Source organism: Carlito syrichta, unplaced genomic scaffold (genome assembly GCF_000164805.1).
Source record: "Carlito syrichta isolate Samal-C Ts95f unplaced genomic scaffold, Tarsius_syrichta-2.0.1 Scaffold313342, whole genome shotgun sequence".
NCBI classification, from domain to species: Eukaryota; Metazoa; Chordata; class Mammalia; order Primates; family Tarsiidae; genus Carlito; species Carlito syrichta.
This window is the reverse complement of record NW_007257438.1, coordinates 84,032-110,328: the sequence shown is the minus strand read 5'-3', so window position 1 is coordinate 110,328 and position 26,297 is coordinate 84,032. Positions and strand designations below refer to the sequence as shown.

Sequence of the window (26,297 nt, the reverse complement as noted above, 5' to 3'; positions counted from 1 at the left end):
CACTCTGTTGCTGACTTCAATTCTTTTTCATCAAGCACATTACGTGTAAAGAAAAAAATGCTACCACCTCTGACCTCTCTCAACTCTTTTTATTATGAAGACATGGCTCTTTTGTTGGTGGCCTCAGACCTTGTCCTCAGAGCACAGGGACTACGGCACAGAGAGAATGTTTTTCTATAATTGGAACCACTTGTTCTAGATAAAAGAACATATTCCTTTTCTTTTTTTTTTTTTACTTTTGTCCTCCCTTCTCTCTTCCCTCCCTCCTCCTCCTCCTCTTCTTTCTTCTTTTTAGTACTAGTTTCCTAGAGACACTATGTATTTTAAAAAATCCTTGTGGTTGAAAACCTTAAATGACTGTTATTAAGAAAGTTTTCACTGGGAAAAAAACCTAAAAATCTGTGACAGTTTTTGCTTTTATTATTATTATTGTTGTTGTTATTTTGAGTTGGAGTCTCACTCTGTCACCCAGGCTGAAGTACAGTGGCTCACTCATGGCCACCGCAGCCTTGACCTGCTGAGCTCAGGTGATCGTTCCATCTCAGCCTTCCAGGTAGCTGGAAACACAGGCATACACCATCATGTCAGACTAATTTTTTGATTTATTGTACAGATGAGGTCTCACCAAGTTGCCCAGGCTGGTCTTGAGCTTCTGGGATCAGGCAATCCTCTTATCTGCACCACCCAAAGTGTGGGATTACAGGTGTAAGCCACCATGCCTGGCCACTATTATTTTTTAATAGAGATGAGTTCTCACTATGTTGCCTAGACTGGTCTTGAACTCCTGGCCATCAAGTAATCTTCCTGCCTCTGCTTCCAAAGTGCTGGGATTGCAGGCATGAGCCACCACTTCCGGCCACTCAATTTTGCTTTACTTAACGTACCTTCTAGTATGTCAAATGATAGTTTGGGGTTGGTTGATTGCTTGCACAAAGTTGTAACAGTCATATGGTTACGGGCCACTAGAAATGGAAGGGAGATTGGACAAAATCTAGGTCAGTTTCTTTGTTTTACTGATGAGAAAATTAAAATTGAGGATCGCTAAGTGATTTTCCAGAAGTTATATAACTTGCTGTCAGAGTTAGACTTGCTGATTTTTTAAAACCATAGCACAATTCAGCAGGAAGAAACTAACACTCCTGAAAAATTATATATATTTTTTCCTCTTATCTATGTTTGTCTCCTACTTGGAGTAACCAGTGTTTAGGAATTAATCGTCTTCCAGGGTTAACTAAGAATTTAGAAATGAGAGAAATTAGATTATTCTCTTGGGACTTAATTGTGATATTTGCCAGCATTGGCCTCCTTAACTGTTGAAAATTTTTCTTGACCTGTTGAAAAGTTTCCTTTGGTTTGATGTCCAAACTGTATTAATGTGGACTGTACTAATAGGCACGGTGAGTCACATGCTAGTGTGTGGCATTGGCCAGGGTATTAACATATCTATAGAGAGTTGAGGATTTCTGTGTAAGAGTTTGGACTGCAAATATGACACAGAGGCAGGGAGACCAGGGTAGACGTTGATCTGTAGCTTGCTCAGAGCAGGGGAGAGAAAGTCTTGGCCAGGGTGCTGGAATTTCACGCCCATTCTCAAGGCTCTACTTTAGGGAAAGTGTGCCGCTTTTCTTGAATTTACATGGCTTCCTGGTTTTCTTCTGACCTATTTTTACCTTTTTGGTCTTACATCTACTCATTCCTGTCCTCCTGTTTGACTTCTGAATGGTAGAGTCCCCAAGAGCTCATTCATTGCTATCTCACTTTGTCCCAAGATGATCTCACTCATAATGATGAATTCCCAAATGTATAGCTGTATTCCCAGATGTCTTTTCTGTCTCAAATATCTCTCTCTTTCAATCTATCCCTTGATTTATCAATCTAAATTTCCAAATAGATGTCACAAGATTGTCATTTAGACAAAACTTGTCTAAACTTTTCTTCCTCCCTCCTTCCCTCCTCTCTCCCTCCCTCTTCCTTCCTTCCTTCCTTCCTTCCTTCCTTCCTTCCTCCCTCCCTCCCTCCCTTCCTTCCCTCCTTTCTCTTCTTTCTTTCTTTTTCTTTCAAGACAGGGTCTCTCTCTGTTACCCAGGCTGGAGTGCAGTGGCGTGATCATAGCTTATTGGCAGCCTTCGATTTCTGGTCTCAAGTAATCCTCCCACACCACCACATCTGGCTAATTAAAAATTTATTTTGGTATAGATTAGGTCTTGCTAGGCTGCCCAGGCTGGTTTTGAACTCCTAGCCTTAAGCAATCCTCCCACCTTGGCCTCCCAAAGTGTTGGGATTATAGGCACAAGCCACTATACCTGGACTAAAATTGTATTCTTGGTCTCTTCACCATGTTCTCTCTTATTGTGCTCCTCCCTCCCCTCTAGATTTTTGTTGTTGTTGTTGTTGCTTTAGGGGAAAGTTTAATGTAATGGGTATATTTGAGAGCTCTAGAGTTAGGCAAAGAGGGAGTATAGCATGATAGTAAATTAGGCTAAGAAGATAGCAGCCAGGCTGTAAAAAAGTCTTGTATACTAAGCTAAGGAATACGGACGTTCCCCTTTAAGCATGAGGAAACGACTGATAGTTCTCAAGCAACAATGAGACAGAAATTAAGTCTTTCTAACAGTCCAGGAGGAATCAAGGACAAGGGAATAGAGATGGGGACCTTTCTGATCCTGTTGCTGCCCTTCAGGTGGCAACTGATGAGAGGTGTGAAATGAAGAAGATATTCTACAGGTCTTCAGGCATTTAGCCTTGCTCACCCACTGTGCTGCCTCAGTGCATACACACATCCTCCGTCCATGGCTACATATGCTAACTATCAATGATGCCTGCGCACATGCCCTTAGGCAGTAATCACTAACTCAATCCTTCCTATGTGAGGCCTTTTTGATTTTTTTCTGATTTAAACTGTGTTCTAACTTTGTCCCATGGGCTAAATTCAGCACATTGTGTGTTTTTTATAAATAAAGTTTTATTAAAACATGAACATGCTCATTCATTTACATATTCTCTGTGGGTGACTTATTCACTTCACAGTGAGAGAGATGAGTAGTTTCAAGAGAAACGGTGGCCCACAAACTTGAAATATTTACTCTGACCCTCTACAGAAAATATTTGCCAATCCCTGGCCCAATTAGTAATTCTTGTTATTAAAATGGAGGGATGGGATATACTTAAGGACAATGAATCTTTGGAGAAATTGCTTTGTTAGTAAAAAATCAAAATTTTCCAAATCTGAGGTTGTCCTTATTAGTTGCTACTTTTCAGTGACTATGGCCATTTAAAGTATTATTAGGTATATATTTTTAATTTTAGAATCATAGGGTGCATGTGAGAATTTATTACATAAGTATATTATGTGAAAGTAAGGTTTGGGCTTCTGGCGAGCCCACCTGCGTCACCCCCAGGGGTGAGCATGGTACCCAGTGGATGGTTTTGTATTCCTTATTCCTCCCGCCTCCCTCCCTCCCTTCTTTAGCAGTGTCCAGTATCTGTTGTTCCTATCTTTGTGCCCATGTGTACCCTGTGTTTAGTACCCACTTATAAGTGAGAACACGCAGTATTCAGTTTTTTGTTTCTGTGGTAATTCACTTAGATGATGGTCTCCAGCTTCATCCATGTTGCTGCAAAGGACATGATTTCGTTCTTTTTTTATGGCTGCATGATATTCCGTAGAGTATATTTACTACTTTTTCTTTCTCTATTCCACTATTAATAGACATCTGGGTTGGTTTCATGGTTTTGCTATTATGGTTAGTGCTGCAATAAACATACGAGCCTAGGTATCTTTTTGGTAGAATGATTTATGCTCCTTTAGGTATATTCCCAGAAGTGGGATTGCTGGGTCAAATAGGAACTCTACTAGTTCTTTGAGAAATATCCAAACTGCTTTTCACAGGGGTTGAACTTGCTTATAGTCTCCACAGTCTCGTCAACATCTGGTTTTTTTTTTTTTTGGCTTTTTAGTAATAGCCATCCTGACCAGTGCAGGATGGTTTCTCATTGTATTTTTAATTTGCACTTCTCTGATAATTAGTGATGATGAGCATGTTTTCATATGCTTGTTGGATGCCTGAGAAGTGACTGTTCGTGTCCTTTGCCCACTTTTAATGGGTTTAATCATATCATCTGTGAATAGTGATAGATTAACTTCCTTTTTTTCTATTGGATGTCTCTAATTTCTTTCTCTTGCTTGATTGCTCTAGTTAGAACTTCCAGTACTATATTAAATAGGAGTGGTCTTCCCTAGATTTCTCCAACTCAGAAAGAGGCATCACCAATTGGCCAACTGCTCAAATCAGAATTTGGCTGTCATCCTTAAAACCTCCCCTTTTCTCCCCTTTCAGTCCATCACCAAGTAATGTTTCTACCTCCTAATATTTATTGAAACCATACTCTTTATCTTCACTACCACAGCCTTGGTTTGAGTCACTATCTTCTTTACCTTTCCTAGTCTTCTAACTAGTCTCCCTATACTCATCCATTCTTCCATTACCAAGTGATCATTTAAAAATAGAGTGCCCTGTGCCACCTCTCTGCTTAAAACACATCAGTGGCCTCTGGTTCCTTCTTCATCTTCAGCTAGCACCTTTCTTCCCTCCTCTAAGTTCACTACAGCCCCAATGGCTGCCTTCCTCCTGTGTCAAGGGTTTCCTGCCCCAGATCCTTCACACATTTTGTTCTCTCTGTTTGGAATTCTTCCCTTCTGCAACTCTTTTCTTCCCTGCTTCTCCCAACTTCCACTAATTCTTTCATCTAATTTTCAAAGTCAGGGCTGGCAAAATATGATTTAGGACTCCTTCAATATTCTCTTGCATACCATCGTATTTTTTCTTTCAAAGCACTAATTTCAATTTCTAATTATAAATGCATTTGTGTGATTATTTCTGTCTTCCCACTATAGCTATTTTGTTTGCCACTATATGCCCAACAACTAGAACAGTTCTTGGCATGTATATTTGTTGAATGACAATGAGTGGGCTATGTCAGCTAAGAAGATTTTTATAAAATAATCTAAATTTTTTTCCTTTTGACTGTTTTTGCCAAAGTACCCTTTTGATTATGATTTATCTTCCCAAATAGCTTGACAACTGGGACAGAACACACTGATTGTGAAGATTTATTTAAGTGAGAGGCATTTCTTAATTTAAAAAAATTGATGTTCAAATGATAACTTGGAGTCACAGAATATTAATTCATGTGCATCTGTTTCTGAGGTCCTGAGAACAGTGAACTGTAGGCCTCAGACTTGAGGTCAGGTTCTGGGCCACATTAATTCATGGATAAATATCACCCATGATGCTTTGTTGTGCACAACCTTGCAGACCCTTCCCTTCAGGGTTTCTTTGGCATCATCACTGATTTAAGCTTATTTTTCTTTTTGGAGTGTCTGTGCCAAGTAACTTAGGAAGTATTGCCAAATTTTTGCCAGTTACTAAAGATAAAAGTTACCACATATAGTTGTTATCATCTGTATGTGCCACTGAGGAGATTGACTAGGCTAGGCTAGGTTAATCTCACACTAGGACTTCTAAGCCATTCAGCCAGATTTTAAAGGTTTGGGAAATTCTATTGACAGTATGTTAATTGACCTAGAATCAACTGGGCAAAAGAACTGCAGAATTGAAAGGGGGTTCTTAATAATACATCTTAGCAATAAATTCATTGTCTTCCTACATGCCAGGGACTGTGCTGTTATACACAGATTGTTTTATTCATTCTCAACATAACTCTACAAAACCATGGTCATGGTTATCTACCCTATTTTACAGATAAGGAAACATAGCTGAGAAAGGATCTGTAACATAGTAAGTGAAGTGAGAGCCTGAGTCTGCCTGACTCTAGTACCTGAAATTGACTGACTACATGAAACAGTCTCTTCCTAACTTATGTGTCAACTGACTGGTGTGGTATCAACTAACTGGTTTGTTTAGTAGCCAACATCACTATCCTCAATTCTGGCTTATGTCATAATAATGTCAATGGGTCATAAAAATACATGCTTGGGTATCGTTTATTACTTTATTCAGGAAAGATTTTGTGACTACCTTCTATGTGCCAGCTGTTATGTAGATTCTCAGGAATGCAGATGAAAAGTTATACAGTCCCTTCTTGACAGAAGCTTGCAGTTCCATGGAAAACAGGCAAATAACCAGATATGCACAATCCAATGTAACCAATGGTATCATGGGAGGTGAGATTCTGAGGAATCAAAGAGGGTTGTCATAGAAGCATAATGTGAGCTGACTCTAGAAAATGAGGGATTTTTCCAGACAGACATGCAAGAGGAAAGAAATAAAAGGGCAGTTTTCTGGGCGGAGGGAACCATGTGTGCAGATTTGGGAGGCCTCTAGTACCTCAGTACTATGAAAATGCCCGTTACAGTGGGTAGAGAAGGAGCAGCATTTCAAGAAACCAGCTGAAGAGATCATAGGCAGGGGGCCAGACCACATCAAATCTTTATTCTACTGAGTTCCTTTGAACAGGAACAGGAGCCAAGTCAAACTAGCTGCAGTAATGAAGTTTGACCAGTTAGGTTCAGGTGTCTACCCCGAGTGACTACAATCTCCGTGTCTCTTAATTCATGCTCTCAAGAGATAATCTGATCAGTCGTTGGCCAGCCGCCTAAGGCAGGTGTCAGTTCCTCCTCTGACTGGTAGGGTGGTATGTGTGTGTACAGATGGGAGGAGGTTGCACCAAGGCTCTCCAAAGTTGAGACACTATGACAGCCTTCCCAGGATCAATGGATGGGAAAGTTTCTCTCAGAAGGCTGTGTGAGAGAAAGGCAATAAAGTCTATCTAGCATAACACTTTGGGCCATGCAGAAAAGTCTGAATTCTTTAGTAGACATTTACACAAAACAAATGAAGAACTATCTCTTAAAATAAAACATTATTTTAACATTTAAGGCAACTCCCACTCATGCCTCCAAAGCAAAACATCCACAAGGCTTAAATAATTAGAATACTTTTGCATTGCTACTGGTTTTTAATGATTTAAAAATGAGTATTATGGCAATCAACTCACAAATTAAGTAGTAACCTAAACATCTTATCCTTAACTGTGGCAGAGGAAGAAGCCTGGTTGTATCTATAGAGCCACTAGACAAAAGGAGACTGCGTCCCTGAGTGACTGCATGGAACAGAGTACACTCCCACCTTTAGTCACATAGGACAATGATGTAGACGACAAATTTGTCTTCATCAGGCAATTAAAATTTGGAGTAAGTTTGTCACAGCAACTAAAGCTGTTTACTTATGAGAATGCAAGCAGGAATGAGATGTGCCATTTCTAGGTATGACCCGTACATGCTCTCCCCAACCCTTGGTAGGATGGAGCCCACGCATTCTATAGGTCTGGGTACCTGAGCGACTATGGAAAATGATTCCTGCTGACCTATTCACAAAGCAGTTCACAAGCAGTACTGTTATGTGAGCAAGAGTTGAATTTCTATTATATTTATGTGATTATACATTTTGAGGTTTATTGTCATAGCTGTTAGCATTATCTTAAATAGCAACTATTCTGGATAAGCGAGAATTTACCATATACTATTCTTTTATATCTGTTCCTAAGTCAGTAAAGGCAGAAGAAGGATGCTCATACAGACATATTAAAGGTTTCAAGTGAATTTTCAGAAATAATTGTATACAAACATTTTTTCTTTAAAGTAAGCTTTTCTGTAATACTTCCAAATTCTGTATTTGTGAAAAAAGCTTGTAAAAGATTGTCATTTTTTTCTGTGTTGTCTATAGGATAAAAATCAGTGAGAGTAGTAGAAATTGTTATTTCTTTGATATTTTGTGGTTACATTTTTTCCACATTTTCCTAATTTAAAATTTTATAAAATAATATTTTCCTCTTAGTTATAGTTGTTTTCTTATTTTGAATTAAAAAGAGCTATACTTACATATATGTATTACTTAATAAATTATGTAATATTATAAATAGTAATTTTAAAATTTACAAAATAGATAAGTAGATAGGACCAAAAAAGTCCATTTCAGTAGAATATACAAAGTGAATTATGGAATAAGGCAAAGTATCAAGTTTTTAAAAACTGGAATGCCAGGAAGGAGGTTATTCTCTTTAATTATCTCTAATGATGTCTTTTATAGGTTGTATTCTTGATTTTGTAGGTTGTCTTCTTAACTTTTCTCCCTCCAAATAGAAGCCTTTCATCATACTTAGTGTTATAAATACTGAGAATATTGATCATTGGGAATAACTGCAAATGTCATAGGCAATCAGAGAATATATCTCTTAAGGTTGTGGAGTCCAGCAACAATATGTAGGAAACACCTTAAAGTAGTAAGAAAGTACATGCTACAATTTCCAATAAAAATACTTATAGTTTTTAAAGTTGTACCCTTTGTATTATACAATGCAGAAAAAAATTTGACGTTCTGAGTACTGACTATTTTTTAGGGCCCATACATTTATATTTATATGAAACAAGGACATAATAATTATGAATTGCATTATAGAACTGGGACACACAGCCTCAACCTTTGATGGTGTTTACGTGGAAAATGCAATACTAGTAAAAACAAAATTTTCTATTGTATAAGCGAATAACTCAATTATTCTTTAAATATTGCCTAAGTATTTTGATTAAGACTATTTTTATTCTCTTCATAGTTTTTTTCTCTTTGAAAAACTTATGGTATCATTTCTATATTTTTCATGTTTTTTCTTCTATTAAAATTACTATACTTTGAGAATTAATTATTTCTTATTGGCAATATAAATAATTTTGTGCTTTTCAATGACACCAATGTCATGTTCCAGTTGTTTCATTTCTTCCTCCAGCTTCTGCTTGCGGGTCTTCTTGGGTATGGAATCTATGAAGACTGAGAGGGACTGGAATTCCTTGTGCACCTCTTCCCAGTTCTTTTTCAGCCCCTGCTAATGGCAAAGAAACTGTAAATACTAAAGTAAACCGTGAAAGTAAAGAAAATAGGAATGCAAATTGGTAATAAAAAATGTAAATAGGTAAAGAAAATGGGTGGAAACAACCTTAAAAACTGTATGTATGTATCGAATATTTGGCCACAGTAAGAAAAAACATGGAACAGAGGCCAAAGTCTGTCCTTGACTGTGTGCTCAAGTCCCATTGGGAGTATTTGTTTTCTGTTTTTAATGTTACTGTACTTGTTTTTACCATCAAATATGTGCATGCAGAGTTACGAGTAGTATGAAGCTAAGCTCCTAGCAAATGCTTTAGTGAAAAAAAACAAAAAACTTAAAGTTGATATCCTTGAATACAAAACATTTTTGAGCAGGAAATTATTTCTTATAAAAATTTTACTTTGAGACCTGCCTGGGCAGTGAGACCTCATCTCTACAATAAATCAAAAAATAAGCCGGGTGTGGTAGCATGCGCCTGTAGTTCCAGCTACTTGGAAGGTTGAGGCGGAAGGATCGCCAGAGCCCAGCAGGTCGAGGCTGTGGTGGCTGGGAGCGGCCACTGCACTCCAGTCTGGGCGACAGAGTGAGACTCCAACTCGAAAAAAAAAAAAAAATTTTCCTTTGTTTCTTTAGAATTTTCTTTTTTTTATCCTCATTCATCAACAGAGAAACTACACCCAAAAACCTAGTTACGATGTGCATGGTCATATTTTCTTATATTTGACAAAATGGGATTGTAAAAATGCCAACACTAATTTTTACAAAAAATGGTCTTTTATGTATCTCTTCACTATATTAGAAAGAATCAATTGTCCTTCATATAGTCAAGCAATCTATATTTCTCATTAATGTATTGTAGAAATGACTGGAAGGTTATTAAATGTAACACATACACTAATTCAATAACGTAGTTAATGTTTTATGTTCTCAGAAACCAACAAATTCAAAATTAGGAATCTCTTAGGAGCAATAAGGGTTATTTCCACCTCTGTATAGTTACCATTTCTTATTGCCGTGCACTGGGGGTTACATTGACACATGGTCTTAAAACTACTAATTGAAAATCCATTCAATGGAATTTTATAAATCAACACATTTTATTATTCATTATGAGTGCACAGATTATTTCATTTACATACACACACAAAGCAAAACAGAAAGTGCAATTTAAAATACTGCCTTGAAAGCATGGTCTTTGAAAACCATGGTCATATAATAACACCTTCATCATAAGCCCATGTAGCACAAATATAATCTTGTAGAAACTCTCAGGGAAATATATATCAATGATATATTTCCATGTTTAGGTAACAGTGCTGATAGGATAGGGCACACTGGGTAGAATAGGTTGGTTGGGAAAAAGGGCAAAAATTATGACATCTTATTGGATCTGAGAAAGGGAAAAGATAGAAGAAAAAGTACCCAGGTGAAATTTTAACAAGAGGCAGATAGGTTAACACAGTTCTTAATAGTGCATGAGATGTGGTTCCAAAGGGAGCCCTCAAAAGAATTCTATTTCTCCATAGTCTTTCATTATGAAATGTGAAATAGACTCCCACAGTGCTCCACAGGGGTGCCTATTGCAGAGAGGAAATCTACATAGTTATACACTTGCAAATATCAAAGGTTTTTCATAGCTAGTTAGGTGATATTTCCATATTACTTCTGGTCGCAGCAGTTACACTTTTTCTCTGTATTTTCTTTCAAAGGATAGTTTGCTTTTATCTTCCAGTATGTATAGTAATGTCTGGATCAAAGTCAATGGCTAGGGATGGAAACTAAATATAGCTAATATTTCACATTATATTGAAATAGGCCCCTTGCTGTTTTTAAGACTTTATTTATTTATTTACTTTTTGAATTGGGGTCTCGCTCTGTTGCCCAGGCTGGAGTGCAATGGCACAATCATGGCTCACCACAGTCTTGACCTTCCGGGCTCAGGCAATCCTCCTGCCTCAGCCCCCCAAGTAGCTGGGACTACAGATGTGCACCACCACACCCAGCTAATTTTTTGATTTTTTGTAGAGATGAAGTCTCATTGTGTTTTCCAGGCTATGTTACTCTTGGGCTTGAGCAATCCTCCTGCCTTGGACTCCAGAGTGCTGGGATTACAGGCATGAGTCACTGCTCCCAGGAGTTTTTAAAAAAACTTCATCTAAAAAATATCTTTTATCCATTGCAGCAATAGTGATTTTCCCTTATTTTTATTTCTTAAGTTTTCTCTCTTTTATTTTAATGAAGAATAATATTGTCAATTTTGGAAAAAATTTAAATAGGGAGAAGTGGTAATACAATAAGAAGTGTTTCCAGTTCATGCTCCTTTTGCACATTCCCCCTTGCCCCAAACACTTTCCACCTTCTTGTCTTGCTCCATGATAGGTGGGAGTTTCTTCTTGTAGGCTGCTCTCCTGACTTTTCTGCCCTCAAACCTCTGAGTTCAGTAAAGGGGACCCTGGAGGGAAGAGAGGCAGGTTGGGGCATTTCTCCCCTTCTCCTCTGACACTGCTTGGACTCTAGCTCTGGCTGCATTCATTGGTGACTATAACTCAGCCAGGCTCCAGCTCTCACTGGGTTCTGTTAACACTGCTTCTGTCCCTGCCTTTCAAGCCTAGGTGGTGGTGAATTCCTGTTGTCCTTAGCCCTGGGGTGCCTCAGTGATGCTTGCTGGTTCCCTCACAAATTCTCTTCAGAATCCCAGCTGAGTGTGCCACCTACTCCCTGCTGGCACCCTGACCGACCCAGCTTCCCTCTGCTACCTCCTGTGTATATATGCATAATGTAGCGGGGGAAACACCAGCCTAGAAATTGGTATGTGTGAGTTTTAGTCCCTATTCATCTACTTGATATTTGTGAGATCAGGGGCAAGTGAAAACCAAACTCTAAGTTCACTGACAGTAAGGGCTGTGTTTTGCTCACTACAGTATGCCCTGGCTAGATATCATATCTGGAACATAGTAGATGTTCAATAAATGAATGAATGGATACATGAACAAATGAGCCCACTTAATATATTTGTATTTTATGTCCTCATTTGTGAAAATGAGAAGTTTGGAATCACTAGATCAGATGATCCCTTCCAGGTATAATGATGTTTGGAATTGTTAGACCAGATGATCCCTTTCGTGTATAATCAAACTGTTATTTTATGAAGAATGAGCAGAATGTGGCTTATTCAGGGACATAGAGTCATACTTAATTTGTAACAGCATATGAATCAATTTTTCAAGATTAATAAGTACTAGAAAGGGCTTGGCAGAAGTATAGCTTTATGGCTACCTCTTGTCACTTCTAGAATATGGATCTAAGGAGGTACAGTGCAGGTATAATATAATATCAGTACTAGCGATTAAGCTATTGAAATTCCAAAAGATAACAGATATATATATATATATATATATATAAAACACTCCCTACAAATGATAAAGGTGCAACCCTGCTCACACACCCAAATATTTTAAATGCTTTGGATAAAAGTCTGCATTAGAAACTCCAATGCAGATATATCTTTGAGTCTATTTTATTCAAAATAAGAAAAATATATGTAAAACCTAACCCCTGTTTATTTAAAAGTCTGAACATTTGTTCTATAGGAAAGGAAAAAAAAAGCTGGTTTAAAGACAGTTTCAAGTTATTCCAGAGCTCCATCTAGTGAAAAATATCTAATTTATGAATATTGTTTTTTAAAATAAATTCAGGGACATAAGAATGAAAATAATGCTCTTTTGCCTTATGTATGCATGTTCATTATAGGAGAAGGTAGACCTCCTTACAACACAAGTTCAGGAAAAAAATAGAAGTGTACCAAGTTGGAAACAAAATATTATTCAGTGAAACTCTATATTACAGCTTTTTGCTCTCCTCAAAGAGTCTCCTTTGCTGCATATAGTTTGTCACTATAACCAAAAGAGATTGTTCTGATTTCAAAATCAAAGTGCTGGCTTTAATAACCAAGTAGATGGTAGGTCTTTCTTTCAGAGATGTTCCTGAGCATCTCAGATGAATATAATTGCAGAACACGCACCTGCAGAACTGCCTCCCTTTCTTCATCAGAAAGCCTTTTCATAGCTGCCTTCTTAAGATTTTCCTGGATATAATGATCATATTCTTCTTGAGCTTTCTTTACTTCCTCATTTCGCTTACAAATGTATTCAGGTGTAATACCATAATCCTGTAAGAATTTTTCAGAAAAAAATAATGAACATCCTGAAAGCAATCTTATATGTGTATACATACCAGCCAAGGATGGGGAGAAAAATAAATGTTACAGACTAAAACCCTTTTCCCAAAACCCTTAAGTTGACAAAATTCAGTGATTTTCCTCGGGAGAACTAGTTAATTCTAGTCTTTTAAAACTGCCCTAGCTGTTATTGTGGTCACTTAGTTTCCATCTTCTGAATGTCACCAGTGCCTGTTCTTAGCTGAGGACAGGTCCTTACTTTACCCCCTAAGAGTTGACTTTTCTATCCTTTATGTGTTTCTGCTATTTACCCTGAACTATCTTGAATATCTTGAGGTCTCTTTTTCATGCTCTTGTGAAGTAGACAAAGGTTTTCAAGGCATATAAAAAACAAACTCCTAAAAGAGACCACAAGGCGGGGCTCGTGGCTCAGCCTATAATCCCATCACTTTTGGAGGTCATGGTTAGTTGACTGCCTGAGTCCATGGGACCAGTCCGGGCAATTTGGCGAGACCTCATCTCTACAGTAAATAAAAAATTTAGCTGGGCGTGGTAGCGCGTTCCTGTAGTTATGGCTACTTGGAAGGCTGAGGTGGCAGGATCGCCGGAGCCCAGCAGGTCGATGCTGGGGTGGTCATGAGTGTGCCACTGCACTCCAGCCTGGGTGACAGAGTGAGATTCCAACTCAAAAAAAAAAAAACAAAAAAACCCACACATATCAGCTTTAAGAGGAAATTGACTGGAATGGGCTGCTTACAAGGACTGAGAGTGAAGCAATCAGCTGTGATTCTTCCAGTTGGTAAACACAACGAAGTCACTGTCTAGAGAAAGAGAACTAATATATCCATGTTCATTCTTCAAAAAATTGTCTGAGCATGTCCTTGGTGCTAGGTATAACAGCGAACAAGAAAGGCAAACATGTTCTCATGGAATTTGCATTCTATGGCGAGAAAGACTCACCAAAAATAAAGCATAAATAGTATACATAAGAACTCTGAAGTAAAATAAAGTAAAATAAGGGGAAAGAACATAATGGGGCTAATTTAGATAAATAAGATCAGGGAAGAAGAACTCTCTGAGCAAGCAACACTTGAGATGAAGGTGGTCGTTACAAATATTCTGGCCCTTCTCCTTCTGGGCACATGGTAGGACAACACTTTTCTGCTCCCCTTGAAGCAAGATGTAGTCATATGACCCGACTTGCTCAATGTGAGTGTCACTTCTGGGTAGAACCCTTAAGAACTAGTGGATGACCCGGGCTCAGTGGCTCAGCCTGTAATCCCAGCACTTTAGGAGACCGAGGCGAGTGGATTGCCTGAGCCCATGGGTTTGAGACCCACCTGGGCAACTTGGCAAGTCCTCGTCTCTACAATAAATAAAAAATTAGCCAGGCATGGTAGTGCACACCTGTAGTTCTGGCTACTTGGCAGGCTGAGGTGGCAGGACCGCTGGAGCCCAGCAGGTCGATGCTGGGGTGGCCATGAGTGTGCCACTACACTCCAGCCTGGGCGACATAGTGAGACTCTAGCTCAAAAAAAAAAAAAGGAACTAGTGGATGACTTGCTGTATTCTTTTACTATCTGGTCTGGAGACAAAAAGTGTTTTGGCTTTTTTGGCTCCTGGAAGGAGTATAACAAGAAGCAGAGCCTCTAACAACCCTCAGTGGGCAGGCAGCACAAGCAAACAATAAAACTTTGTTGTTTTAAGTTTCAGAAGTTTGGAGGTTATTTGTTAACACAGCATAACTGATTCCACCCTGACTGAACAAGGGATAAGAATCCTAGATATAAATGTGTTCTGGAAAGTTGTAAAGCTTGTTACAACAAATTCTGAGAGCACAGTATTCTAGTCAGAGCAGTGAGAAGCAGGTCAGTCCACTCCGGGGAACACCTCACTACAGCTCAGTACAATAACCGAGGCTCTTAATGGTGAGCCTGCAGCATCACGAAAGGTTATATAATTGGCATCCTCTGTTTAAGAAAGGGAATGGTGTGACACATTTCAGAAAAACATCTCACAAACAGGCAAAAGCTTCAGTGATCTGAAATATTCCTATGTGCTGAATCACTGAGGGCTAATGTATGCTAATAATATTGATCATTACATATATTATAGTATTGACTCTTTGTTGACCTTTCATTAGGTGCCAGGTATTGTGTCAAGTGCTTAATGTACTTAAATGCTTAAATCATTTAATTCTTCTCATAACTCTGTGATAAATCCCATGACTTGTCAGAGATCACAGAGTTATTAGTAAGTGACAGAGTCAGAATTTGAAATGATGTCTTATTTCTATTGCTAAATACCTCATGTGATCATCCTTCAGTTTGTTTCCCCAAATTGTTTATCATGGCACAAATGGTGTATATTTTATTTGGAACTAAAATGTGAAGTTCACGCATTTTTTTAAAAAATGGGATTGCCTTTAAAAGGACTGATTTACTATCTCACTTACCAATAATAGATTTTTAAAACAACTCTGGTAAGTGAAAAGTAAATGGCCTAAGTCTTTCATGATTTGCTTAGTCAGCAACATCAAGAGGACACAGTGCTCAGTGTTCGTGGCTTAGTAAACAAGCACAGGTAAATTAATACAATATTTTTCTGTTTCTATGATGAGAACTCCCAGTGCCCGGTTCATGACAGAAAATGCATTAAAGTGGATAACTTAGGTAGAAAGCAGCCAGGAGGGGCAGAGTATGTGGCAGATGGTGGCATGACCATAAAGGAGAAGGGTTTTTATGTGCTAATGATAAGTAATAAATTGGAAGTGGCTTTAAGAGACAAGAGGGCAAACCTTCTACTCTTCCCCCTCTATGGGACAAGGACTATGAGTCGTTTCCAGGGACCACAGAAGGAGGATCTGGAGAAGCCTGAAGTAACTTTATTGGCATATGCTGCCAGTCTCAGATTCCTGCTAACATTCTTCCAAAGGTGATCTCAGTCTACTGTGTGAGAAGAGTTCCTCGGAGAATAAGTAGTATCCTCTGAAAACAGCCTTGAGATTCCTGTTTTACTTTTTAACAGACATTAATTTTATTACAGTAGATCACTGGATTACCTCAGTCCAAGGCCCTCATACCTCACTATTGCAATTTCTTTTATTTTTTCCCTTCCTCCCTTTCTCTCTTCCTCTGTTTCTCTCTCCCTTCATTTCTTCTTGCTACAACTTCTTCAGAATTTCACTCTCATATTTTACTATGTGTATTTTAAGTACTTTTAAGCTTTATAAGTATCCAAAACAAAATAAGTTTTGTATTTTTTTCAACTTTTTAAATTTTAAAGATCTTCTGTATTAAACCATTAAATACAAGCTCCTATAATGTTCACCAATAAAATTATATGCCTATGTAAATATACTCATGTTAAGATAGTATGTGAATTATTTATACTACACGGATGAGATGGATGGCTCCAAAGTTGTTTTTCACTTAATTTTTCTCATTCTGCTGCCAAGTTACTGCAACTTAAAGACTACATCCTAAGATCTTCAGAAAGTTATTCTTTCTAGATTTATAGTAGTGACTGTGCTTTCATTGACATTTCACCTAATCAAAATTAATACCTTTCAGAGAATGTGTGTTATATTTGAAACTGAAATTAAGGAAAACAACTACGTACACCTTTCATCTACTGACTGTATGGTGTTGTTTATTACAAGTTCTCTGCAGCTTCATCACATTAGATTTGGACCAAAGGTTGCAGAGGAATGGGAATTGGCAACCTAGATAATGTGTCCAGGGAGAGCACATTAATGATAATATAGATGATCATTATGAACACCATATTTTAATTATTTGAATCTCAGGTCTGTCATTAGTATATCACAAGACTACCTTTTTATTGATGTACTTTGGAACCAGTCCTGAAGTTTCAAGATCATGCTTGTCCCCAGTTCTTTTGTCAACGTAAATTGATTGAGGCTTTTTAGCCACTCCCATGATGACATTGGCTGCATTTGTATTTACAAAATTTTTTCCACTCTGTATTCCCATGACAGGATGATCAGTCTTCAGTGGCACTGCAGGCTTTTTGGGCTGATTTCGATCAAACTTTTGTTCTGTTAAATGTAACATTTCATTGTTAATATTAAACTATAAACATTGCTACTCAGTACTATTTATAATAGCCAGATGTTTTACCACTAGTATATTTTATTAACAATATATTCAAGTATTTAGGGTGAAAAGTTTATACTTCTCCCCAAACTCATTGAGTTGTATACATTAAATATGTACATGTCAATTATACCTCAATAAAGTGGTTTAAAAATGTCAGTAATCACAATGGAAAATATTAAGGACAACATAGTGAATTAATATGTTAAAAAACAGTATAAAATTCTAAGGGCAAAAAATAAGCATCCCAAATTATATATTGGCTAACTAATACATTTTTACTGGCTATTGTGAAAATATTTTCTTATAAAGATTTCAACAAGAAGCCAGGTGTGGTGGCTCACACCTGTAATCCCAGCACTTGGGAGTCAGAGGTGAGAGGATTGTCTGAGCCCAGGGGTTTGAGACTACAATAAGTCAAAAAAATTAGCCAGGTGTGATAGCATGTGCCTGTAGTTCCAGTTACTTGGAAGGCCGAGGCGGAGGGATCACCTGAGTCCAGCAGGTTGAGAATGTGGTGGCCATGAGCATGCCACTGCACTCCAGCCTAGGCAACAGAGAGAGACTCCAACAAAACAAAACAAAACAAAACAAAAAACTAAAGAAAAAAAAGAAAAAAATTCAACAATAAATATTCAGCTTTCCCATTTAAAGTAAGTTTAAATGAGAAACATTAGAACTGTTTTCTGAGTACTGTTAATATTACCAATAATTGCTTCTTTAGAGGAAATTTATAAAAGTCACCAAACTTGATGTATTGAAATTCCAAGAAGCTATGAATTTTTCACTAAAACTATTATCATAAGGTGTAAAAATCATGTAATAGCTGTGTACTCAACATGCAGTTTGACAAATCATTACCAATACAGTTGAAAATTCTTATTCACACCCTCCTGACTGCATCCTTAAGAATTTATCTTATTTATTTATTTATACTACATTCTCATCAATAGCACATAAAACTGGCCATTTTTACCCTGCCTCTTCAGCTCGACCATTCCAACCAATCTGTTTGATAGAGCCACATCAAAATGTTTTGTCAAAAGGCTAAAATGCGAAATAGTTATAATTTATTTCTAAGATCCAAAAGCAACAACTCTCTTAACAAGGTCTTACTCCAATCTTAACTCCATCACAATTACTAGGGACTTTGACTTTATTTCTGTATTGTTTGATCTATTTATGCATGTTTCTATAACTTTCATTATCAGAAAAAACAATGCTTATTGTTAAAAATCTATAGACTGAATTAACCTCCGGTTAGAGTTGAATTATATCCCCCAGAATTCATATGTTGAAGCCTTAACCCCTGCTACCTCAGAATGTGGCTGCATTTGAAGATAGGGTCTATAAAGAGATAATTAAGTTAAAATAAGATTATTAGAGAGGGCCCTAATCCAGTATGACTGATATCTTTATAAGATAAAATTTGGACACAGACATACACGTCAAGACATAGGGAGACACCACCCTTGCTGACACCTGGATGTTGGACTTCTAGCCTCCAAAACTATCATAGTGAACTGGGATTTTGAAGCTCTTGCAACATCATGAATTTCTTAATTATTCTTAAAGTCAGTGAAATTTTGTGTGTGCTTTTGCCTTACAATGTTTATAAGATGATACGTACTCTTCTTTCCTTTTTCCTTATTTGATACACAGGATTTATATAGTTTGGTAATTGTGTAACATGTAGTTGTGTAATATATCAGCCCTAGAGAAGATACTAGAGGACCCAAGGGATATCACTGGTCCTAAGGAACCAAAGCATCCAGTTCCATTTTAAGATTTTCTAGTGTTCTCAAATGGTGTTGTGAGTCACAAAATCACAAGACTCCACTAGAGAAAGGTATGAAAGACTTCTGAAATCATTAATTAAGCATGAATGTTATATTTTCAGACTTGCTTCTATCTTTCCTGTTAATGCCCTTACCCTTTGTCATGGGATATGGGCTGAGAGAGAGAACTGTGGGATATTAAGTACTGCCATATGGAGAAGTAGTTTCACTTTTGTTAAAATGTATACGCGTACCAGGCATGGTGGCTCATGTCTATAATCCCAGTACTTTGGGAGGCTGAGGTGGGAGGATTGCTTGAGGCCAGGTCTGGGCAACACAGCAAGACTGGTCTGGGCAACACAGCAAGACCTCATCTCTAAAAAAAAAAAAAAATTCTTTTTTTTTTATTTTTTTATTTTTTTGTTGGAGTCTCACTCTATCATCCAGGCTGGAGTGCAGTGGCACACTCATGGCCACCCCAGTGTTGACCTGCTGGGCTCAGGCGATCCTTTTGCCTAAGCCTTCCAAGTAGCCTAAACTATAGGCATGCACTACTGCCTGGCTAACTTTTTGATTTATTGTAGAGATGAGGTCTCGCCAAGTTGCCCAGGCTGTTTTCGAAGCTATGGGCTCAGGCAATCCCCTCACCTTGGTTTCCCAAAGTGCTGGGATTACAGGCTTGAGCTACCGCACCCGGCCTTACAAAAAATTTTTAAAAATTAACTGAATGTGGTGGCACATGCCTGTAGTTCCAGCTACTTGGGGGCTGAGGGGTAGGATGGCCTGAGCCCAGGAGCTCGAGGTTGTGATGAGTTGTGATCATGTCACTGCACTTCAGCCTGTGTGACACAGTGAGACTTCCACTAAAAAAACAAAACAAAACAAAAAAAAAACATTAATCCCTAGCTGGGCCTGAAATGTAGCATTATTTCCTTGAGGCCAGCAGACAAAAAGGCCAACATTTTAAAGAGACAGACTTGTTTCTCTTTTCTTTATTACCCTAAGATATGTGGAAGACATACCTAAAATGTAAAGAAGCCACTTCCATGCGTACTTGTTAAAGATCCCTTTCCATCCATTCTCCACTTTTCTGATAACTTTCTTTCCTGATATTACTATATTCTGTGACCAAGAGCAGCAGCATAATTTTCGAGATCCAGTATAAAAATGAAAATACAGTGCTCCTTGATCAAAAGTTATTAAGAATTTCAAGATGGCAAGAGCAGAGCATTGAACTAAATATTGGGTTGTTCTTAGTTGGCTCTGTGTACTATCATTCGAGAAGCTTCCTCCTTCACTCACATAACTCACTTATAGTCAGACTGGTCTTAGAGGCCTGGGAGAGTAAAAGCTCATACTCAAAAGTGAGACTGGTGGTTGCTCCAACAATGGCTAGTAAAGGTTATAATTTTCATCTCTTATAAGAAAGATGAGACAGATGAGACATTCTTGTCCATTAGTCAGACACTGTCTCTGGGATTTAGAATTCTTCTTATAATTGTTGTTTATAAAGTCATATGCGTAGGGACTAAGATGGTAAGGCAGGGCTTCATTGGACAATCCAAGATGCAGTTCATAACGTTCACCTCCTCTCCACTCTTTTTCTACTATATTCTCTACTTCTACTTTCTCCTAGTCACCCAAATTCTGTTTATAAGAGGTAAAGTTATCACCTGTGCATATTTAATAATCAACAGTAAAGTAACTTTAGTTATGCTACCTAACACTTTTAGTATTAAAAAGAAAGAGTGATAAAACCTACTGGGTGGTAGAACTTTTTCCTTTGAATGTTTCTTCAGGAAATCCTTTGGAGAAGGTACTTCAACTTTTGCTGGTCCCATAGTTTTCATTGCAGTTTTAACTTTTTGCATGTCATCTTTTATAGCTGCCTTAAAAACTGATATGTACCTGAAATTAAATTTTAAAAGTTGTAGCATTTACATTTCTAGTAAAATTACCTAATTTCAAAATAGATGCAAATTTCTAATTTGTTTAAATAAGTCTATATCGATATGGAGAAGAATAGCCACAGAGCATAATTAACGGAGCCCATCCATCAGGCTTAGGCAAGTTAGATGGTAGACCTAAGAAAGAGGTGCTAGGTAAAGGTGTTCATAGTATTTCCTTATTATTCTTTGACTATCTGTAGCACTGGTAGTGATGTCACCTCTCATTCCTGGTATTACTAATTTGTGTCCTCTCTCTCTTTCCTGCAGCTATGAACTTATTGATTAATCTTCTCAAATTACCAGACTTTCATTGATTTTTCTGATTTAAAGCTATAAAGTTCCCCCTAAGCACCACTTTAGCTGCATTCTACAAATGTTGATACACCATGTTTCATTTTTCATTCAGTCCAAAATACCTTTTAAATTTTCTCCTGATATCTTCTGATTTATAAGTTTGTTTAGACATGCTTGTTGAGTTTTCATATATTTGAGATTTTTTCAGCTATCTTTCTATTGATTTCTATTTCCACTGTAGTTGGAGAATATGCTTTTTATGATTTCAATCTTTTTACATTTCCTGACTTGTTTTATAGCACAAAGTGTAGCCTATCTTGGTAAATGTTTTGTATACATTTGAAAAGGAAGTATTCTGCTGCTGTTGGTCAAAGTGTTCTATAAATGAGAATTATGTCAAACTGGTTGATAGTGTTTTCAAATGTTCTATATCTTGGCTGATTTTGTCTACTTGTTCTATTACTTATTGAGATATGTTGCAGTCTCTACCATTGTGAATTTTCTGTTTTTTCTTTTAATTCAAGTAATTTTTGCTTTTGAAGCTCTGTTAGTAGGTATATAGCATCTAGGACTGTCATATTATCTTGAAAAACTGACCACTTCCTCATTATAAAATAATATTCTCTATTCCTTTTAAAATTCTGTCCTCTGGCCGGGCACGGTCTCTCACACCTATAATCCCAGCACTTTGGGAGGCTGAGGCGAGAGAATTGCCTGAGCCCAAGGGTTCGAGACCAGCCTGGGCAACTTGGTGAAACCTCATCTCTACAATAAATCAAAAAATTAGCCGGGCGTGATGGCTCATGCCTGTAGTTCCAGCTATTTGGAAGGCTGAGATGGAAGGATTGATTGAGTCCAGCAGGCTGAGGCTGCAGTGGTTGTGAGTGTGCCACTGCACTCCAGCCTGGGCGACAAGGTGAGACTCCAACTCAAAATAAATAAATCAATAAAAAATTTATACAACAATCACTTATTTGCATATCTATACCACTCATGTTTAAAGTGATTTTTAAAAATGTGTTTAAATTTTCCATCTTGCTGATTTTTACATATTCTGGTGCTCATTTTCTTTTTTTAATTCTGTCTTTTTTCTTTTTTTAATTCTGTCTTTTTTATTTTGTGGAAACCCTAGCTTTAAATACATAAAGCACAAATACATAAAAACCTTAGCTTTAAATACATAAAACATGTACATACAGTACATATTTAACTTATCATAGCCTACCTTAAAGTAATTTCATACTATTTCATATATGGTATAAAAACCTTACAAAAGGTTCATCTTCACCTTTGTCCCAGTATTGAAACATATTTTACTTCTCTGTGGTATAAAACCCGTAATTCATTGTGATTATTCTCCCTTTATATAGCCAACTATAATATTTTAAAGAGATTTGAAAAAATATTTAATATTTGCCCATACATCTATCAATTTGTGTTCTTCATTCTTTTGTGTAAATCCAAATTCCCAACTGCTACACCATTCCTTCTCCATAAAGAACTTTTTAAAACTTTTTGTTTTAAAAAAACTTCTTTTTATTAGAAATTTGTTTTCTTTCTTCCTGTTGTTTCTCTTTTTTTCTTTCTGCTTAAATGTTTTCTCTTTAAAAGAGTTTAAATAAATTTGATTATAATGTTCCTTGGTATGGTTTATATGTTTCCTTTTCCTCAGGCTGGGTTATTTGTGATTCTTGGATTTGTAAATTTATAATCAAACTTGACAATTTTAAAACTTTTATTCAAATATTTATACTGTTTTCCCACCACTTTCCTCCTCTTCTATGATTCCATTATAATAGGTTGGTTGATGTTGTCCAAGACTCAGTGATTCTGTTTTCAAGTCTTTTTTTCCTCTGTATTTAAGTTATTTTGTTACTGTCTTCAAATTCATCTATATTTTCTTCTTCAGTGTCTTAGTTACTGTTAACTCCATCTATTATACTATTTTCATTTTGTACATATTATTTATGTGTAGAAGTTAGATTTAGATCTTTCCTTCCCCTTCCATTTCTCTTCATCTCTTGATCATGCTTTCCTCCGCCTTTTTGAACACATGATGAATATTGAAAATAGCTGTTTTCGTGACTTTGTCTATTAATTCTCTAATCTATGTAATTTCTATGTCCTATGTCTGTTTGTAATGACTGATTTTTCTCTTGGTTATGCATTGTATTTTCCTGCTTCTTTGCATCCCTGGAAATTTTTGACTGGATGCCAAACATGAATTTTTTATTGCTGGTTGCTAAATATTTCTCTTTTCTTCCTTTTTTTCCCTTAGAATTTTTAAAAAATAAAATACAATTTAATTTTTAAATTTTAATTTTAGAGTTGGGAGTACATGTGAGGATTTGCTGCATAAGTAGTGGGTAGGTGAGGTTTGGGCTTCTAGTGAGCCCTCTCACTCTGGTAATGGGTGGTTGTGTGTCCCTTAACCCCTGCTAATAGTGCCCAGAATCAGTTGTTCCCACCTTTGTGCTTGTATGCCCAATATTTAGGGCCCATTTATGGGTGAGAACATGAGATATTCAGTTTTTTGTTTCTGTGATAGTTTGCTTAGAATGAAGGTCTCCCGCTACATCCATGTTGCTGCAAAGGACTTTGTTATTTATGGCTGCATAAATATGTATAAAATGTATATTTTATCAAGCATATGTACCACATTTTCCTTATCCAGTCCACCATGGATGGGCATCTGGGTTAGCCTTGTTTCTGCTATTGGGGGGCGGTGCTGCAATGAACATATGTGTGCAGGTGTCTTTTTGGTAGAGCGATTAATGTTCCTTCAGGTATATTTTGAGAAGTGGGATAGCTGAATCACATGGTAGCTCAACTGAGAAAAAGCCACACTACTTTTCACAAAGGTTGAACTAGCTTACATTCCCAACAAAAGTTTAGTAAAAGTGTTCCTTTTTCTCCACAATCTCACCAACACCTGTTGCTTTTTGACTTAATGATAGCTATCTTGCCTGGTATGAGGTAGTACCCCAATATAGTTTTGATTTGCATTTCTCTAATGACTAGTGAAGCTGAGCATTTTTTCTTGTTTCTTTTCTTTTGGCTGCTTCAATGTCTTCCACTGAGAAGTGTCTATGTACATCCTTTGCCCACTTTTTAATGTTTTTTTTTTTGTTGTTGTTATTCTTTAAAATTTTTTCCTAGCTTTTGCCCTTGGCTGCAGCTATGATGGTTGGAAACTGTGATCATTTAAAGGCCTGCTTTTAAGTTGTAGGGTAAGTCTAATTCTAATTTTGCTTCCCTGTTGAGGCAACGTACTTCTTAGTGAATGGCACAATGCTCTGTGTATTAGGAGGCGTCTCCACTCAGGCTGGTGCGAACATGAACTTTACCTGGCATTACAGCTTTCTCCTGGTTGCTTCCCTGGCCTCAGCAGTTTCATTACACACATATACAATCAACCAGAGACTTCAGGGACATCATCCTGCAGATTTCTATAGCCCTCTCTATGCAGTCCTCTCCTCTCTGGTGTATTGTGCTGTAAATTCTAGCTGTGTTGGCCTTCCCAAACACTGAATTCTCTCTTAACTCAGGTTTTGTTTAAATGACCTGAACACTGGCCTAGACATTCTCTCCAGGGATTATGTTGGGGCAATTGTAGGGATCTCCTCATTTGTTTCCCTTCTCTTAGAGCTGGCTGTTCTTTGCTATTGTCCAGTATCTGAAAACTATTGTTTTATGTATTTTTTCTAGTTTTCTAGTTGTTTAAAGTAAATCCCATCCATGGTTGAAAGCAGAAGTTTAGCTTACTACTTTTAACAACTTGTATTCTCTTCTTCCTCATGTGGATAAATTTGTTTAGAGAAATATTATTTTATGCTTTTAGGAGCCTTTCCTCTATCATGAATCCAATGGCTAGGAATCAATTATAGCCTGAACTGAATAAGCTAATATTAGATATCTTCAGGAAGTAACGTTCAAGCCAAACCTGTGCCTTAGAATTCCCATAGAAGTTGGCACTGGCAGATATGGTCTCATGATTAATAAGATAATTTCATTTGGGGTACTTATTATCAAACTAAAATTGTCATCTTCAACAAACATGCCATAGCTGAATTTTATTGCTAGTAATCACTATATAGTAAGTCCCATCAAAACTCTAGATTTATATTTTAAAAACTATTTTAAAGGGCACACAGAGGAGTGATATTGCACAAAAGTTGGGATCATTTGAAAGTGTTGACCGAGATTTTTGTTCCCCAACAGGTGAAATAGGCATCTAATTAACTTTTTAAAAAAATTAGGTCAATATTATTGCAGCATTACACTGTTGTGTGGAACTCTAAACTCTGGTGCCTAGACTGTGTTAAAAGGTTCTGCAAAATTATTTCTTGAGGATAATTTTTACATCTTCAGAGATACTCTTTAAGTCCATTTATAGTCTTGCAGTGCGAGTCTTCAGTTCAGCCTTATGCCTATATAATTTTCATAAATGGATGCCAATTTTACCCTCAGCCTGATGGTTGTCAAAGTGATGCTCTGCACATAAGTATGTCACTGAGTCTAATTATGATCTTATCGTCACTCAATACCTATCACAAGCTGTTGACTGAAATAATATGGTGGAGTATAAAAAGAGAATGGTGTTAGTATATTCATCTACATCTGTGCTGTACAATAAAGCCACATGTGGTGAGTGTCACATGCTGAAATCATTGTATTTTAGATATATTGGGTTAAATTAAAATCAATAAAGTTAATTTTACATGTTTCTCCTACTTTTTAAAAGTGACTATGGTAATTTGAAGTTTCATATATGACTCATTTGTAGCTCACATTATATTTCTATTGGACAGTACCGATCTAGATCTCAGGAAAAATCTATCCTTGAATTAAGCTATCAAGTCAGTTGCATATTCAGAACAAACACATTGATGTCTCCCAGACTGCTTCTGTGAAGGAATGTTATGGATGACTTCCGGCAAGATGGCGACGGGGCAGCCTGGTCTATGAAACCCTCTGCAAAGGAGAATGTAGAGGGTCTCTGCCTCTCTCCCCAGGGGCTGCGGATCTCAATGTGGGCAGCCTGCTCTTCACATGGAGCTCGGCCGTCGCCACCGCTGGG

At 37.3% G+C, this 26,297-nt stretch overlaps 1 protein-coding gene across 1 annotated transcript in view; it reads right to left on the bottom strand.

Annotated features, from left to right (window-relative positions):
- Positions 1 to 8,387: 8,387 nt before the first annotated feature.
- ENKUR (enkurin, TRPC channel interacting protein) overlaps positions 8,388 to 26,297 on the bottom strand; it is a 30,709-nt gene continuing 12,799 nt past the window's right edge. The window contains exons 2-5 of the mRNA XM_008070297.2: positions 20,737 to 20,882; positions 16,915 to 17,138; positions 12,923 to 13,069; positions 8,388 to 8,895 (exon numbers count right to left, since the gene is read on the bottom strand). Coding sequence (XP_008068488.1) covers positions 8,719 to 8,895; positions 12,923 to 13,069; positions 16,915 to 17,138; positions 20,737 to 20,882 — 694 coding nt within the window. The 3' untranslated portion in view covers positions 8,388 to 8,718. The remainder of the gene's footprint in view (positions 8,896 to 12,922; positions 13,070 to 16,914; positions 17,139 to 20,736; positions 20,883 to 26,297) is intronic.